This window comes from Phacochoerus africanus, chromosome 4, assembly GCF_016906955.1.
Source record: "Phacochoerus africanus isolate WHEZ1 chromosome 4, ROS_Pafr_v1, whole genome shotgun sequence".
Taxonomy (NCBI): Eukaryota; Metazoa; Chordata; class Mammalia; order Artiodactyla; family Suidae; genus Phacochoerus; species Phacochoerus africanus.
In genome coordinates this window covers 92350012-92366758 of record NC_062547.1, presented here as the reverse complement: position 1 = coordinate 92366758, position 16747 = coordinate 92350012, and the positions used below count along the sequence as shown (strand labels likewise).

The window sequence follows — 16747 nt, the reverse complement described above, 5'->3', positions numbered from 1 at the left end:
CAAAAAAATTATTGAATGTCTGCTTTATCAGTTAGATTGGATTGCATTTATGGTTTCTAAATTTTCATGCGAATTTTTACAGGGAAATCCCTTCTCTGATTCTAGTAGCTATCTGAAAAAAAGGAAAGCATAACATTGCTTATCATGATGGTCCATACTTTTGACATCCATATTTCCCTTAGATTGTAGGAATTTTTATCCTATTGACTCAAGATTTTAAGCTACACACAAGCCTTCTGTTACTAACTTCAACAATAATAATTAATTTCATGTGGCATTCAATTGTTTACAAAAGGTTTCTATATACTATCTTTAATGTTTATAGGCATAATATGCCAGAATTTGCTTCCTTTGCTTTCAAAAGAACATCAAAGGGCAACATTGTCTTTTGTCTTATGTTCACTATATATTGCTCTCTGAATGACAGCATCACATAATCAGTCAGTTAGCATATATTATTGGTTAGCTAAAAAATGCTCCAAAATAGACAACGTGTTTTGGAGGATTTTTTAAAAAATGAGAGTTCCCATCGTGGCTCATTAGTTAACAAAACCAGGTAGTATCCATGAGGACTCAGGTTCAATCCCTGGCCTTGCGCGGTGGGTTAAGGATCCAGCGTTGCCATGAGTTGCAGTGTAGGTTGAAAATGCAGCTCAGATCTCTCAGTGCTGTGGCCATGGTGAATGTAGCAGGCTGTTACAGCTCCAATTGGACCCCTAGCCTGGGAACCTCTGTGTGTCGCTGGTACAGCCTTAAAAAGACCAACAACAACAAAAAAAATGTATATGCATTGTGACTACAGACTAATGAGACACATGCTTGTTTGAGTAATAAAACGTTCTAAGCTGAGAATTTCCATTATGCAAGTGGTGGTTTAGGAATCTTATTTTGGCAGCAGTGTGTAGGGTAAATGGACAGAGGACAAAAAATATAAGATGGAGCTACATTAATAGCTATCACTTTGTATCGACCGCTGGTACACAAATGATTAAATACATTTATAGAAATTTATAGAAATAATGTGTATAATGACTTTCTCAGAGTGTTTGCTAAAAAACATACTGCCATTGGCAAGCCCAACTCTAAACAAAAGTGGATAAAGATTAACCCCAAGAAATCTTTTTTTTTTAATTTTTATTGACCTGTGGTTGATTTACATTATGACCCCAAGAAATTTTAATTCTTCTTTCTATCTTGCCGTGATAGGTCCTCTTTGATGACACCAACATAGCCACTTCTGTACTCTTTCTCGGCACTGCTCCAAACTTAAACAGCTCTTTTGATATCCAAAATCATCGAAATTCATTCTGTGATGAGAGCCAAGTGAAATTAGTTTTAGCTAAGATGGTAATTGTTGATAAACATGAGTGCTTTGTCAGCCAGCTTGGACAATAGATGAGATCTCTGGTTTCCTTAATCAACTTTATTGCTACAAGAAACAATGACCCAGGGCTCTAGTGGTTTGAATTGTACCTATCCAAGTCTACCAGGCATCTCAGAATGTGACCTTATTTGGAAATAGGGTCCACATAGTTTGCTGGGGCTGCCAACACAAAATACCACAGCCTGGGTGGCTTAAACAAGAGAGTATATTTCCTCACTGGTCCCAAAGTGCAAGATCAACATGTCATCAAGTTTGGTTTCTCCTGAGGCCTTTATCCTTGAGTTGTTGACAGCCCACCTCTTGCTTTGTCCTCACACAACATTTCCTCTGGTGTTGGTACATCACTGAAGTCCCTTTTGTGGGTTCAGATTTTTTTTTTTTTTTTTTTTGCTTTTTAGGGCCGTACCCATGACATATGGAGGTTCCCAGGCTAGGGGATGAATCAGAGCTGTAGCCACTGGCCTACACCACAGCCACAGCAACACAGGATCTGAGCTGCGTCTGCAACCTACCCCACACCTCAGAGCAATGCCAGATCCTTAACCCTCTGAGTGAGGCCAGGGATCAAACCCACAACCCTCATGGTTCCTAGTCAGATTCCTTTCCGCTGCACCACCACGGAAACTCGCCATATTTCCTCTGGGTATAATGGAGATTGGATTAGGGCCCACCTCCATGACCTTCTTTAATTGCCTCTTTAAAGGCCCTATCTCTGAATGCAGCCCAGATATTAGGGTTTCAACATATGAATTGGGAGGGAATGCAGTTCAGCCCATCACAGGGTCTTTGCCATATAACTAAGGATCTTGAGGTGAAGTTATCCCGGATTAGGGTGGGTCCTGAATCCAGTGACTGTCGTAGAGGAGAGAACACAGAGACACATTGGAAAGAAGATCTCTGAGGATAGAGGCAGAAGGTGGAATGATGCTGCTACAAACCAAGGAACACCAGAAGTGGGAGAGATGAGGAAGGATTTTCCCCAGAGTCTGGAGAGGTAGCACTGCAGTGCTGACATCTTGATTTCAGACTTCTAGCCTCCAGAGCTGTGAGAGAATAAATTTCTGTTGTTTGAAGCCACCACGTGTGTGGTAATTTGTTAGCACCACTCTGGGAAACTGATACAGGGCTCCAAACACCTTTCTAGCCCCAAGTCATCTCATTGCCTTTATCTCTTATAAAGATTCCAGGGTTAATTCTTGGTAAGAAAGTTTATCAGCTGGTATTAAAAAAAAAATCTCTTTAGCCCCAGATTTCAATTTTCATAATCTATTCAGATATTTTATATTTAAAAAACATCTTGTTAAATTTGCTGATTTCCCCCTTAAATTGAATGTTTTAGATTTATTTATAGTTTACCTCTCTCTATATATAAACATTATCCCGAAAATATAAACAATTTCTTTGCTCAAATGGCTGAATTTATACTTTACATTTAAAATGGAGAAGTAGAAAAGAGAAGGATGAAGAGGAAGAGGAGGAGAAGCAACTAGTGTAAAAAAAGATTTGAAAGTATCACTTCTGCAAACGTTCCCAAAATAATTCCTTCTTTTTCAACTAGTTTTGAAACTGAGGGGCAATGGCTCAAAATGGAAACTGCCAAAATGGTCAAATCTTATTAAGTATAAAAGCAACAGTATAATAGAATTTTAACATGTTTTTCACACCAGAATTTGGAGTGAACTTTTGCGTCCAAACTATTCCCTTTTGATTGCCCTCCTAGAACAAATGGTGAAACTATTCTTTTGCAGTTGTTTCAGTGACATTCCCTTATTACATAATCTGAAATGTACATTCATTTTTAATATCTTACTGATGCCAGTGTTTCTGGAGCATAATTTGTAAAACTAACCAAGGCCCAGTATTGTCACAGGAGAGTATTAACCTATTTACTTTCTAATAATCTGCATATACACTATAAAGAATTTGTATTTTTTGGCATAGTCTCTAAATGTGTGAAAAGCTAGCTGTGTTACCAATACAGAAATCACTTTAACTCCATACTGTTGTAATTATGAGACGGTAGATGCAAAACATAGCAAACTATATAGATCGATTCCTTTTGTGAGCAATTAACCTTGTTGACATACTTATATGAGCTTGCATTAAAAATGCCTGGAAAGCATGCTGTTGACTTCAGTTGTTCGTTCATATTGATCATATGCTGTCCCTGTTGTTTTAGGAGCTACTTAAAGATTACCTACAAAAGTATTACAGCTTTATCGATTTTGAAACTCCCTGAAGCCTCTTGTATCTTGGAAGTCCACTTATACTTTCATGTTAAGAGTGAAATTACCAAGTCTTGTCTAATCAGATAATTTCAACTTCTATGAACACAAATCACAACTGAAGTTGTAAGCACCATGGTGTATACTTCTTCTTTATACCTGTGATACAAAGAGAAGTAGACTTTTGAAGTGGAAAGAATGGAGATTGCCCTTGTTTTTACAAGCTCTGAATATTTGAGTAATACTCATTGTTTTCAAATTTTCCTCAGATCTTAAATTGTTTTCAAAGCTATGTATAAGTTCTAGATTAGTGCTGACATGTAAGAGAGATATGAGGTTCCTTAAATATTCCAAAGTTTTAGCAGCAAACGTTAAGAATGTGGCCATATTACAAACATTGGTTAATACAATATCACTAAAGAAGTTCTAGAATTAAAATTTCAGAAACCATTACATAAACAAAAAAGTGTTAATACTGAGCATGTATATTTGCAAGAGAGGACAGCTATTAAAGTTCCTTTTTGCATAAACTGGACAACTAAGTATTTCCTTGTGTTGTAAGCTTCCCTTGCAGACAAATGTAATTCCACTCAAAATATTTATCACAAATTACTAGCAGAATGCTTATCACATAAGAGATGCTTAATGAATAAATATTATTTAAACTGAAATCATAAAAAATAAATTTAAAAACACTATGTTGAGCAATGTCTTGGTCAGTTTCTTTCTTATTCTCACAGTAAGAGCGATGGTATAAGCTATAGGTGATGATTACTATTTATCAGGGTACCAAGACGTTAAAATAATGCCCACTTGCTTTCAGTATCAAAATAGAGATTATTGGATGGAGGGATACAAAAAACAGAAAATATTTCCTAGGATCTTGAATATGACTGGTCCACCTATCATTTGGAGAATGAAACCTAGAGACTATTGATACTAATTGTCACTGACTATTGATACTAATTGTCACTGTTTAACGTCAAATACAAAATTTTTTGGCTACTAAGAAAATTTTGTGAGTTGAGATCTTGGCCTACATTTTATATCTTTATGTACTAACTTATATTCTAATTAGTTTATCTTGCTAATACTTTAAGTGAATGTCTTTATTTACATAGGAATCACTAAATTAGGAGACCAAAATACTACTGATAGAATTATATAATCTCACATTTTTCTCGATTATATGTTTGCCAGAGAATTAAGATATGTGTAATCATTACACAAAAGTTTAGATTCCAATGATCTGTTATTTACAGTTAAAATAATAGTACATTACAGATGTAATACTCTAGATGCTTAAACCATATTAGAGGTAAAAATATTGGAGACCAACTATGAAGATTAAGGTTAAATTACTAACCTTAAAGTATCTTAAGGTTAAAGGACTTGAACCTTAAAAGGTGTCAAAAAGTTACATAAAGTATGTTAATCAATTACTAATCAAGATGCCAAAAAATATTGATAGCTTATAAACCTTATAAGCTTGAATGGAATTTAACCTAAAGATATGATGGGCGTTGCACAATAATTGCCATATACTTATTTACTAAAAATATATCACAAAACTACTATGTGCCAACCTACTATGACTTTTACCATAGAAAATTAATGGTCTAATGAGGAAGAACCATCACTCATTTCAACACTCTTGTCATGAATTCTCCAAAAGAGTGTTTACAAGGCATATATGCAAGGCATAAACATTGGTTTCATGGTATAACTGTTAGGGTAAAAAAAAATTTTTGTTTGTTGGGCCGGATCAATTTCTTATCCTTACAATGTAAGCAACAGTATACACACACCAAATACATTAAGACAAAATAATAGTGGGGAAGTACTCAGGTTTGACAGTTGCTTTCAAGCATACCTGAAGTGGAGTACACTTAGTGTAGCAGAGCCTCTCTGTATTCGTAATATCTAAGACACTCTGTCCCATTTGCTGAAAATCCTTTGAAATATTTCCATTTAGGAAGGTTTTGGAGCCCTGTATTATTTATAGGAATGTGCTTAGTGAGCTCATGATGATTCTGTGTGCATCTGTCATGATTAACATGTTAATATACAGATCTTTAACACGGCAGGAAGCATGGCTTAATGGAAAGGGCTTAGGTTTGTAGTCAGGCAGAATACGTTAAAAAAAAAGATCTTGGCTTGTCCAGTACGTGTGTTACTTAACCTCTCTGAGCAAGCCCATTTTCTTGCTTATAGAACAAAGATAAATTCTTAGGGAGCACCATAAAGAATTCTAGGTATTTATCATGTTGCTTAGCATATAAAGCACTCTAGAAAAATTAAATCCTTTCCGCCTTGGCCTAAGCTCATCCTTACCCTCTAAATGAAAATCACTGAATTTCTTGGAGGAGGAAAAATAACACCAGTTACAGTGTTTGTAACAGGTAATCTTTTCCTGAAATCCAGATGTCACCTGAGGTCATGATGTCTTTAGGGGTATAAATAAAATGAGCTCCAACTCTCTAACTCATGTCTTTGGGGAGGCCCAGAGGCTGTACCAAGATTGCTGGACAGACTTCACTTATGCCCCCAAGAAATATCTAGAGTGTCTGGGCCTAGATACTTCTGTCAGACTGGTCTTCAGGTTCCTGTGCCCACTGGATTCTGGAATCCCTTGGGTGTCATGTGCTGCAACGCTTCTTCCCTTCTGCCAGCAAGAGCCAAGAAAATAGCTTAACCCCTTCCCCTTGATTTCCCCAAATACCACACACAAGTCTGTGTCTAGCAGATTCGAATGTAGATCTGGATAGTCCAGCAGAGACAGGTCACATCGCAGCTGTGCAAACAACTTAAACCTAAACTTGAGACATCACGGTTTCTTACTAGCTAATTGTCTTCACAGATTACAGCTTCACAGCGTGTTACTTGACCCCCTTCACGCCTCAGAGTTTGCTTCCAGTTCTGCTTGTGGGGGTCTCCCCTCCTTGGTTGTCCCCATCCATTCCGAAGTTCTTCCCTTTATAAGGCAGAACTACTCATTCATCCTCAGCTTCTAGCCAGTTCTACTTTTCCAGAGATTTTTCTGTGACAGACTTAACAGTCATCTTTATTCCAGCCTCACTTTGGCTCCTTGTTCAAAGTGACTTCCCTTGACCACCTTCCTCCTGATTGTGGCTTTAACTGATCCTAAGGACTGGCAGAAGCCTTACTATTTCAGTCATTTGGTTTTTTTACCCCTCCCTCACCCAAGTCTATAAGTGGAAGGGAACATGGAAAATATTTTTCTTTCTTTTTTTGGTCTTTTGTCTTCATAGGGCCACACCCATGGCATATGTAGGTTCCCAGGCTAGGGGTCCAATCGGAGCTACAGCTGCCAGCCTACCACACAGCCACAGCAATGCCAGATCTGAGCCACGTCTGTGACCTACACCACAGCTCACTGCAACGCCAGATCCTTAACCCACTGAGCGAGGCCAGGGATCTAATCCGAAACCTCATGGTTCCTAGTTGGATTCATTTTCCTGCGCCACGACAGGAACTCTATTTTTCTTTATGAGATGAATTACATCACTATCTCGAAAGGTCAGAAATAGCTTAATCATTTTTGGTCTTAATATTTTTTTTTCCTCCAGGAGAGAATTCCTTAAAGCCAATTTTCCGTTTTTATTTTTGAGAAGTCACTGAACTCTTACTAGGCTTGTTTCTTCATCTCCAAAATTGAAAGATTGGATTAGGTGATCTCCAACGCACCTCATTTGTTTAAATTATGTAATTCTTAGACTACAATTATTAGTATTTTTTCTTTAACAATTATATGCATGGCTATCAGTTACCAGTTAGTTAAAAAAAAAAATCTCAGTAATATATTTTCTTATTCTGAGTGAGTCAAAACTCTAATATCATTTTTGTTCATTCTCCCCTCCCCAGTTGCCCAGTTGGTTGATTCTATAAGGAGTTTTAGAATCATGGATTTAGGTTCTAGGTTTTAGGATCAAGTAGTGTTAGTTTGGGACCTAAATGTATCACTTGTACATGTCCATTTGAGAAATACTGTCTAATCATTTTGACCTTCAGTTTTTGGTTTTTTTTTAAGTAAAAGAGAATGGTAATGACAACTATCTCATCTAGTTGCTGGGAGGAATAAATGAAATTATTTTTTGTGAAAGGTATTTGCAAATTGTCAGGCAGCACTAGTGCTAATTAATTTGAGAGGTGGGAAGAAATAGAAAGTGCGAAAGAGGAGAAGAACCTAGGGATTCTGTATCATGGTCTGCATTTTTTTGAGATGGAAGAAAATGATCGTTGGTGCTGCACCCTCTTCTTTTCTCAGATATCGACAATATATCACCTTACGGGCAGGTGTTAGTTGATTTAATTGACAAGTACTGCACAGCACAGAACTGCCTACCTGAATAAATGTATTATTTTTAATTGGTATGGAGATATCTGGAGAGAAGTCACAGATACATTGATTTCTTTTCACTTTTTGAAAGTCAGCCCTACCATGAAGTGAAGATCTAGACAACAGCATTGCCACCTTGTTTCCTATTCTGTCCATATCTCTTTTTTTTTATACATATTGTTATTAGATTCTATAACCATTGAATTTCATGAAATTTTAAACTGGGGGAAATTGCTGTAGGAGGTGATAGTATTATAAAGTCCAGCCTCAGTGAAGGACAGAATTGCCCAAAACCCTCAGTGCTTCCTGTTATTACCTTCCGGAGGTTGGGGAATTTCCTTTTCTTTCATGAAGTCCTTAAAAGTCTTTGACCCCCACTGGAGTTAGCATTGCACTCTTTAATAGCTTTCCAAGATGAAGCCCCTGCCCAGTTGCCTCAGGTTATCAACCTTCTACCATTCTTGTGTTCAACACTTTCACCTTCTCTCTAGTCTCTGCAGAAACTACTTGCTCCTCTTCTTGACTAACCTTCTAGGATGCTGGAATTCATCTCTACAAACAGGATGAGACACTTTGTTTAACTACTCCATTTTTCCTTTCCTTTTATTTATTTATTTATTTATTTATTTATTTATTTATTTATTTATTTATATTTTTGCTTTTTAGGACTGCATCTGCAACATACGGAAGTTCCCAGGCTAGGGGTTGAATTGGAGCTACCGCTGCCAGACTACACCACAGCCACAGCCATGCAGGATCTGAGCAGCATCTGCAACCTACACCACAGCTCACAGCAACACCAGATCCTTAACACACTGAGTGAGGCCAGGGATCGAGAACCTTCATCCTCTTGGATCCTAGTCGGGTTTGTTACCGCTGAGCCATGACGGAAACTCCAAGCTTTCCTTTTCTAATGTGTACATCTTAGTTTTCTCTTCAATGATATTTGTTTCACATCAATGTGTTCTGGCCTCTCCGATTTAAAAAAAAAGAAAGAAAGAAAGAAAGGAAGAAAGGCCCATATTGGAGAGCCCTGTATATTTTCTTTGGCCTTTCTTCATCTCCCAGGGAGAGCTTTATCTCCTTCAACTTATCTCTTCCCTTCTTCACAATGAACAGTCTGGGTTCTTTCCTAAGTCGACTAGCATCCTCCAAGAGTCCAAGCAAAAGACTTAAAAGAATTAGAGATACAGAAGGTTTTTTGGGGGAATGACTGTGATGGACAAAATGGAGAGAAAGCAAGAGTAAGTAGGATTAGGCTTTAGACTGTGACACAAACCTGACAGCTCTGAAGGGAGGAAAAGAAGGGAGGAGGATTACAAAGGAAAAGCCTTGGACTGCTATGGCCAGTGAGAAAGTCTCAGCCTTACCAAAGGGGCACCCCCAAGTATAGAGTATAGAATGTGCAATAGAAAAGTCATCCTGGGTCAGGCAGGAACCCCACCCCTGGAGCACTCTTCCCCCCAGGTGCCAGCAGCTTATTCTCTCCAAGGGACATGGAGTACCACACTCCTTTTGGCTGTCACAGGTACCAGTCACCCTGGTGGAAGTACTTTCTCAGAGCTTAAAAATAACACTCAGTGTCTCTTCCCTGTATTTGCAACTTTCGATGAACTATTTCCTATACATAGGCAAAAATGATAGTTTTCCAGAAGTATGCCACACCTACCACAAATTCACAAATACTCAATAAAAGTGTTGCAACCAGCTATCTACTCCACTTGGCATATGTAGATATGGTCATTTGCAAGTTTATGCTAGTTTCACCAATAGGATACAAAAGCTCTTCAGTGTTCATAACGCTAGAAATTGCCATTCAGTATAATTTTTTAAACATGCAAAAATATTTTATAATTTGGAGACCTTTAACCACATTTAGTGCTAATACTTTTTGAATGTTTAATATGTGTCTATTCTTGGTATTTTGGATTCTATGTTTGGATTTTTTTCATCTATATCTTCCCTCTTTGAAGTAGATTGTATTAGCACTGGCATTTAACATAAGATGAGACTGAGGTAAAGAGAGATTAGATGAATCATCCAAGATGATGTTTAGCCTTTTGTTAAGTACAAGCATAATTATAACCTGTGGGATTTGGATATGAGTCCTGGGCATTGTTTATTCAGGACCCAGTCTCCTGTGGAGGTTTTGTGGAGGTTTTTTGTTTTCTTTTTAGGGCCATACCTGAAACATATGGAGTTCCCAGGCTAGGGGTCAAATCAGAGCAGCAGCTATAGCAACGGGGCCAAATCTGAGCCCCATCTGTGACCTCACAGCAACACTAGATCCTTAACCCACTGAGCAAGGCCAGGGATCAAACCTGCATCCTCATGAATACTAGTTGGGTTTGTAACCCACTGAGGCACAGTGGCAACTCCTCCTATGTTAGTTTTGGATGTTGGCTGAGTGAGGGGAGCTGGGGACTCCTGAAGTGGAGCTGGTGCCCTAGAATGAAAAATATATATATGCAAATAAACTGATAAATCTTAAAAAGAAAGAAAAGTCTAGAAAGTGGTGAAACCAGGATTCCAATCCAGACTGTTGATCTCCAGAGCCCACACAACTACTGCATTTCTCGTGCTGCTCACATCCAGGTGCTTTTCTCTATAAAACTGTCAATTGCAAAATGTTGACCTTTAAAGCATATGAATCAGTCAGCGTTTTTTTGTTTTTTGTTTTTTGTTTTTCTGTCTTTCAGGTCCCTGCATTCCTAATCCATGCCATAATGGAGGAACCTGTGAAATAAGTGAAGCGTACAGAGGGGACACATTCATAGGCTATGTTTGTAAATGTCCCCGAGGATTTAATGGGATTCACTGTCAGCACAGTAAGTCATCCACAGTCATCGTGCTTTTATTATCATTGATTGCAAAGTACACAAGTCATTATCATTCTTGTTTGTAGTGGAATTGATAGAATCTCCCAGCAGCAATGAGCCCTGGGCGTTGTAGCCTAATGCTGCTCCTCACCCACTGAATACACCACATCCCCAGCTGACGGCTCTTGGACCATGTTTCTGTCCTCCCAGGGGTGTGCGATCCAGCAGAAATCTGTTGATGCTTTTCATCACTGTTGAGCCATACTTGCAAAATGCTGTTTTTATAGCGAACTGATATCTCTTCCTTTCACACTTGTCCTGAAGCTACCTTCTTCAAGCTTCCCAGACATTTGTCTATTGGATTCAGTTCAGAGATGACAGCCAGAAAAGAAAACTGCCCACTTTGCCCTCTCTATGAACCAGTTTCCTCCTTCTTAAATGTTAGCGTTTTGAGTGTGAAAATCTTTGAGTTCAACAAGAGTCATCTGCCCTTCTGTCTTTTATTCTCATTCTTATTTATTCTGAAGTTAAAATATATCCACTTGTGATGATTTCTTCTTAGAAGTATGATTCAATCAGTTAAAAACAAAAAGAAAAAATTATTCAACATTACTGCCTTTCTAACTCTTTCTAAACAGTAAGAATCTGGCTTTGAAAACTTCTCACCCTTTCCATCCTGGAGTCCTGCAGCAAAGAAAAGAAGAAATCAGGATGATATGACCTTAGGTGTAATCTATACCTCTAAACACTGGACAAGATCCCATTATGAAAATTCTGTTCTCTTTCAAGGGGGATTCCTCCCCAAATGTGTGTGCTCCATGAAAGCAGCCCTGAATTGTGGGGCTCAAGTGGGGTGGCCAGACTGTCTTTCTCTGGGTGTTGCTTTGACACTATGTCACAAAGCTTTGTAGGTAGGTAAGGTTAGCAACATTCTCTTCAGGTGATTGGGTGAAGGTCAAGGCAGCCAAGATTATGGGCTCCCATCTCTTTCCTTCCAGAAATGGTTGAGTGTCTGTGTGTGAAAGCTGAGCAGGCATTTTACAATAAGGAACAATCATCCGTAGTGAATCTGGACCCAGCCTGAGAAAAACCAGGAGCTTCTCAGTCCCTCATTGGTGATCTGAGCTCTTAGAGACCAATTCCATGTGCAGATATTATAATAGGCTGTGTTATATGTATTATAACAGGCTTCTACAGAAATTCCACAAATTCTTGGCTATTGCAGGTCTCCAGAAAAATACACAGTGCTTTCAAAGACTCAGAGCCAGGAGCCACAGTATATATTTTTTTGTCTGTAGCTGAAAATCTGCCTCTGGCTGACATATCCAACTTTGCCTCATTCATTCTTGACATCATGTTCTTAATCGACACCACAGTACTCAGGGTTCCTATGTTCACTACCCACACCAAGCCAGGTGCCATTCCCCTGTTCCCCTCCCTCTGATCAATACCCTACCTCTCCTCTGTACTCAGCTCACCTGAGGCAGCCTTATAAGAACATTTCCCTCCATGGCCCACCATGGCTTCTCTGCTTGCCTGCTAAACCCCTAGAGCAGTTATGAGCCCACACCACTCATTGGGCACTTATGTCGAATCATACATCCAAGAAATCATCACAAGTGGACATATATTGTTTAACTTCCCAGGTTAAGTAAAAACAAAGATAAAAACACTGTCCTTAGAATAACAGTATTTGAAAGGCATGTGTAAACACTAGTGTCACTTATGACATCTGTGTTAAATTGGGTCTGGTCCTTATACCAGAGTTGAGAAACTCTCAATTCTGTGCATAATACCTGTACAATGCCACAACATTATTTTCACATCTCTGAGCCGTGTTTTCTTCATATCATGAAGACATGTTTAGTTTCTGTCATCTTTAATAGCCTAGAAGTGACGTTGATGTCATCAAGTCATCATTTGTCCCAGTATAATTGAGGTTGCTCTGAACAGGTGGTACTGGAGAAGCACCCACTGGCTTCTGACTCCCACATGTGGTTGGCCATGAATGCTTTTCAGAGGACCATCAGGTTTGGAGAAATAGAACATCATTCTTATTCCCATCTCTGCAGTGGAACATGCAAGTCTTTTCTCTTGTACCTTACTCCATGCTCAAATAAGCTTATTAATGTTGAATTGCAAGGCTTATTTTGAAGTGCAAAGAAACGCTCCCTCTTACTGCACCCTCTCTCCTGTAAGACCTTAGACCCATATTTAAGGTTTATGGGAAGCTGGAGGCTGAGGGATTCAATTTAGAGCTGGGATTTTGGGATCTAAACAAACTGGCCCCTATTCGCTGAAGTGCATCATTATTAGAGGCAGCAGAGAATGGAGGGAAAGGGACTGGATTTGGAGTCAGAGACCTGGATTTGAGACCTGACCTTTAAGTTATTGGATAAGTGACCTTGAACTAATCACTTGACCTTTCCGTGCTTGAAGACATATAAATAGAGGAATTGAACTAGAAATAAATGATCTTTGGTTCATATAAGCTAGGAGAGTATTATGACTAAGTGGGTAGCTTGCTCACTGTTCAAAGGTTATCAAGCCTTCCTCTTTCTGGAGAAAATTGGAAAGGATTATATTTGGGAAAGCAAATTTAGAAGCACTGGAAGCCCTGAGAGCTTTTCCAGGTGGGAGACACACACACACACACACAAAAAAAAACAAAACAGCTTTTTAATCCCTTACAAGAACTGCTAGGGATTTGAGTTTTGTGTTTCACAGTAGTAATACTTCAGATATACTCTAGAACCTTACCATACAAAATGTGGTCCTGCATCTTCAGCATTACCCAAAGCTTGTTGGAAATGCAGATTAAAAGGTATCACCTCAAACCAACTAAATCAGAAGCTATGTTTCAAGATGATCCCCAGGTAACTCTCACATGAGTTGAAGTTTGAGAAATACTGTACAGGTTTTAAGTAGCTAAACTAGTCATATCATAGATGAAGATAGCAATTTCTGCATTGTTACATAACAATACATTATAAGCCTAATACTTTATGTGTTAAGTTTTTTGCTAATCAAAACTATACTGAAAATCAACAAAAATGGGAAATGGACTAATATAATATCTACATTTCATTTGGGAAAAGAATTGAAAGAAAATTCCTTAGACATCAATATATAAGTGGGGCTTATTAATTTAGTTCTATATGACAGAATGAGAATTACATATGTTTTGGAATATAGCTAAATAGTTAAAGAATTTTGTTTCATGATACCAGAGTGACAAATACATCATTCATAGGTTTAGTTTAACAACAATTTTGTCAGAGTTATAAATTAGAGAAAATGTTTTTGGTGCCAGCTTTAATATTACCTACATATTTTTTTAATTAGGTTTTAGTTTTTTAAAACAGTTTTAGGCTTACAGAAAAACTGAGCAGAAAGTGCAGATATTTCCCATATAGTATTCTCCTATGTATAGTCTACTATATAGAGAGTATATAGTATATGCATATGGTATAGTCTACTCCTGCATAGTCTTCTCTATTATTAGCCTTTCATGTTAATATGGTGTATTTGTTATAATTGAGGAGCTGATGTTAATCCACTATTATTAAGTAAAATATATAGTTTATATTAGGGTTTACTGTTTGTATTGTACAGTTCTATGGGTTTTGAGAAATGCATAATATCATAAATCCACCAAAGCCTCATACAGAATAGTTTGACTAAGCTAAAGTCAAACTATGATTTGCCTATTCCTCTATTCCTCCCTCCCCTCCACTCCTGGCAACCACTGATTTTTTTTTTTAACTGTCTCTGTGATTTTGCCTTTTCCAGAGTGTCATATAATTGGAATCCTACAGTGAGTAGCTGGAATCATACCATATGTAGACTTTTCAGACTGATTTCTTTCACTTAGCAATATGGAAGTTTTCTTCATGTCTTTCTGTGACTTGATATTTCTTCTTGCTTTTAACCACCAAATAATATTCCTTTTTATGGGTGTACTACAATTTGCTCATTCACCTACTCAAGAACATCTTAGTTTCTTCTCTTTTTCGCAGTTATGAATAAATCTGCTATAAAAATTCATGTGGAGTTTTTTTGTGTGGACATGTTTTCACCCTATTTAAGTAAATACCTAACAGTGTGATTTTGGTAGTAGTACCTTTGATTTTGTCACAAACTGCCAAACTGATTTCCACAGCGGCTGTAGCATTTTTGCATCCTTGCCAACAGTGAGTGAGAGTTTCATATTCTCAAAAGCATTTACTATAGTCAGTGTTTCAGACTGTAGCTATTAATATGCTTTTTTGGTAATGAAAATAGCATGAGGTTAATAACTTTATAAGACTAATAATGATTACTATGTTTTATATAGAATTATATGCATGTCCTTAAACTGTCATATGGTAATGTATATTGTGTGTGCGTGGAAATTATAAGGTGTAAATTATAGGATGAATTGAACCTCAAAATTCTCTGGCTGTTGGACTTTGAAGACATTTTTAAGCACGCACTTTTCTTTGAGGAGCTGCATTTTGGGCTGGCTAGAAGTAATCATATTTTATTAGTTGCCTAGTAACAAATCTAATGCCTCAGGGAAGGACTGTTTCTTCACTGCCAGAACTCTTTGCCCATCCTACCACTGAAGGAAGGCATTCTATGGTATCTTCCCTACCTGTGCATGGCTTTGCAGTCTTCAATTTCTTACAAGAACACGTTTTCTTGGTTCCTGTTCTTTGAGGAAGGAGAGTTGATCTTGGGGCCCACCAAGTCCTAAAAAAAGAAAAGAACCATTTTCAAGAAGGGCCCATGTTACCAGATTAGCTCAAGATAAAATGTTCTCTAATACCTTTTTCAAACTGAGAAATTTGACCGGAAAAAACACAAAATTTAAAACTTTCTGCTTTGTATATTATGCTAAATGTTGTAAACCAGTTCGGTCTTAATTTTATAGTATTAATTAATGGGTCCATATAATCAACAAATATTTATTGGGGCAAGGAGTCATTTTACTTTTCTCACTTACTTATTTCCCTTTTCTCTGAGTTAGCCAGTCATATTTTCTGTTTTAACAATCACTGCTAATTGGATTAATCACATATTTAGCAGTTACATGTGTTTTCTGGTGCTTGTTAAACAGTCAGAATTTGGTCCCATCTCAGCCCTGTTGAATCAGAATCTTTGGTTGGTACCCTGGATATAGTTAAAGGTACCCATACAGTCCTTAGGTGCACCAACTTTGAGGACTACTGGATAAAAAAAAGTCTCTTAATTTCCAAATTATCCTGGAAGAAGCATTTTTTTAAATAAATTTTATTGGAGGATAGTTGATTAGGAAGTTGTGTTAGTTACAGTTGTACAACAAAGTAAACCAGGTATACATAAGCATATATCCATTCCTTTCCAGACTCTTTTTCCATGTAAGTTATTATACAGTATTGAGTAGATGACCCTGTGCTATACAGTAGGTCCTTGTTACCCATCTAATTTGTATATAATTGTGTGTATATGTCAATCCCAAAGCCTTAATTTACCCTTCCCCCTCATATTTCCCCTTTCATATCCATAAATTTGCTTTCAAAATTTTTTCAGTATTTTTCTGTTTTCTAAGTTCTTCTGTATCATTTTTATTAGATTCCACATATTAGTAATTTCATGATAATTGTCTTTGTCTGACTTACCTCAGTGTGATAATTTCCAGGTCCATCCATGTTTCTGTAAATGGCATTGTTTCACTCTTTTTTATCACTGAGTAATATTCTATTGTATATATCTACCACATCTTTATCCAGTCCTCTTCTGATGGACCTTTAGGTTACTTCCAGTCTTGGCTATTGTAAATAGTGCTGCAATGAACATTGGAGCACATGTATCTTTTCAAATTATATTTTTTCCTGGATATGTGCCCAGGAGTGGGATTGCTGGATCATACGATAGTTCTATTTTAAGTTTTTTAAGGAACATTCATACTGTTCTCCATAGGTGGTTGTACCAGTTT

The 16747-nt window shown here is 37.6% G+C and overlaps 1 protein-coding gene across 2 annotated transcripts in view; it reads left to right on the top strand.

The window, feature by feature from the left end:
* The window catches only part of EDIL3 (EGF like repeats and discoidin domains 3), a 438462-nt gene that overhangs the window by 187288 nt on the left and 234427 nt on the right, over nucleotides 1-16747 (top strand). For both annotated transcript variants that reach the window (XM_047778233.1, XM_047778232.1), the window contains one exon: nucleotides 10669-10797. In XM_047778233.1, coding sequence (XP_047634189.1) covers nucleotides 10669-10797 — 129 coding nt within the window. The remainder of the gene's footprint in view (nucleotides 1-10668; nucleotides 10798-16747) is intronic.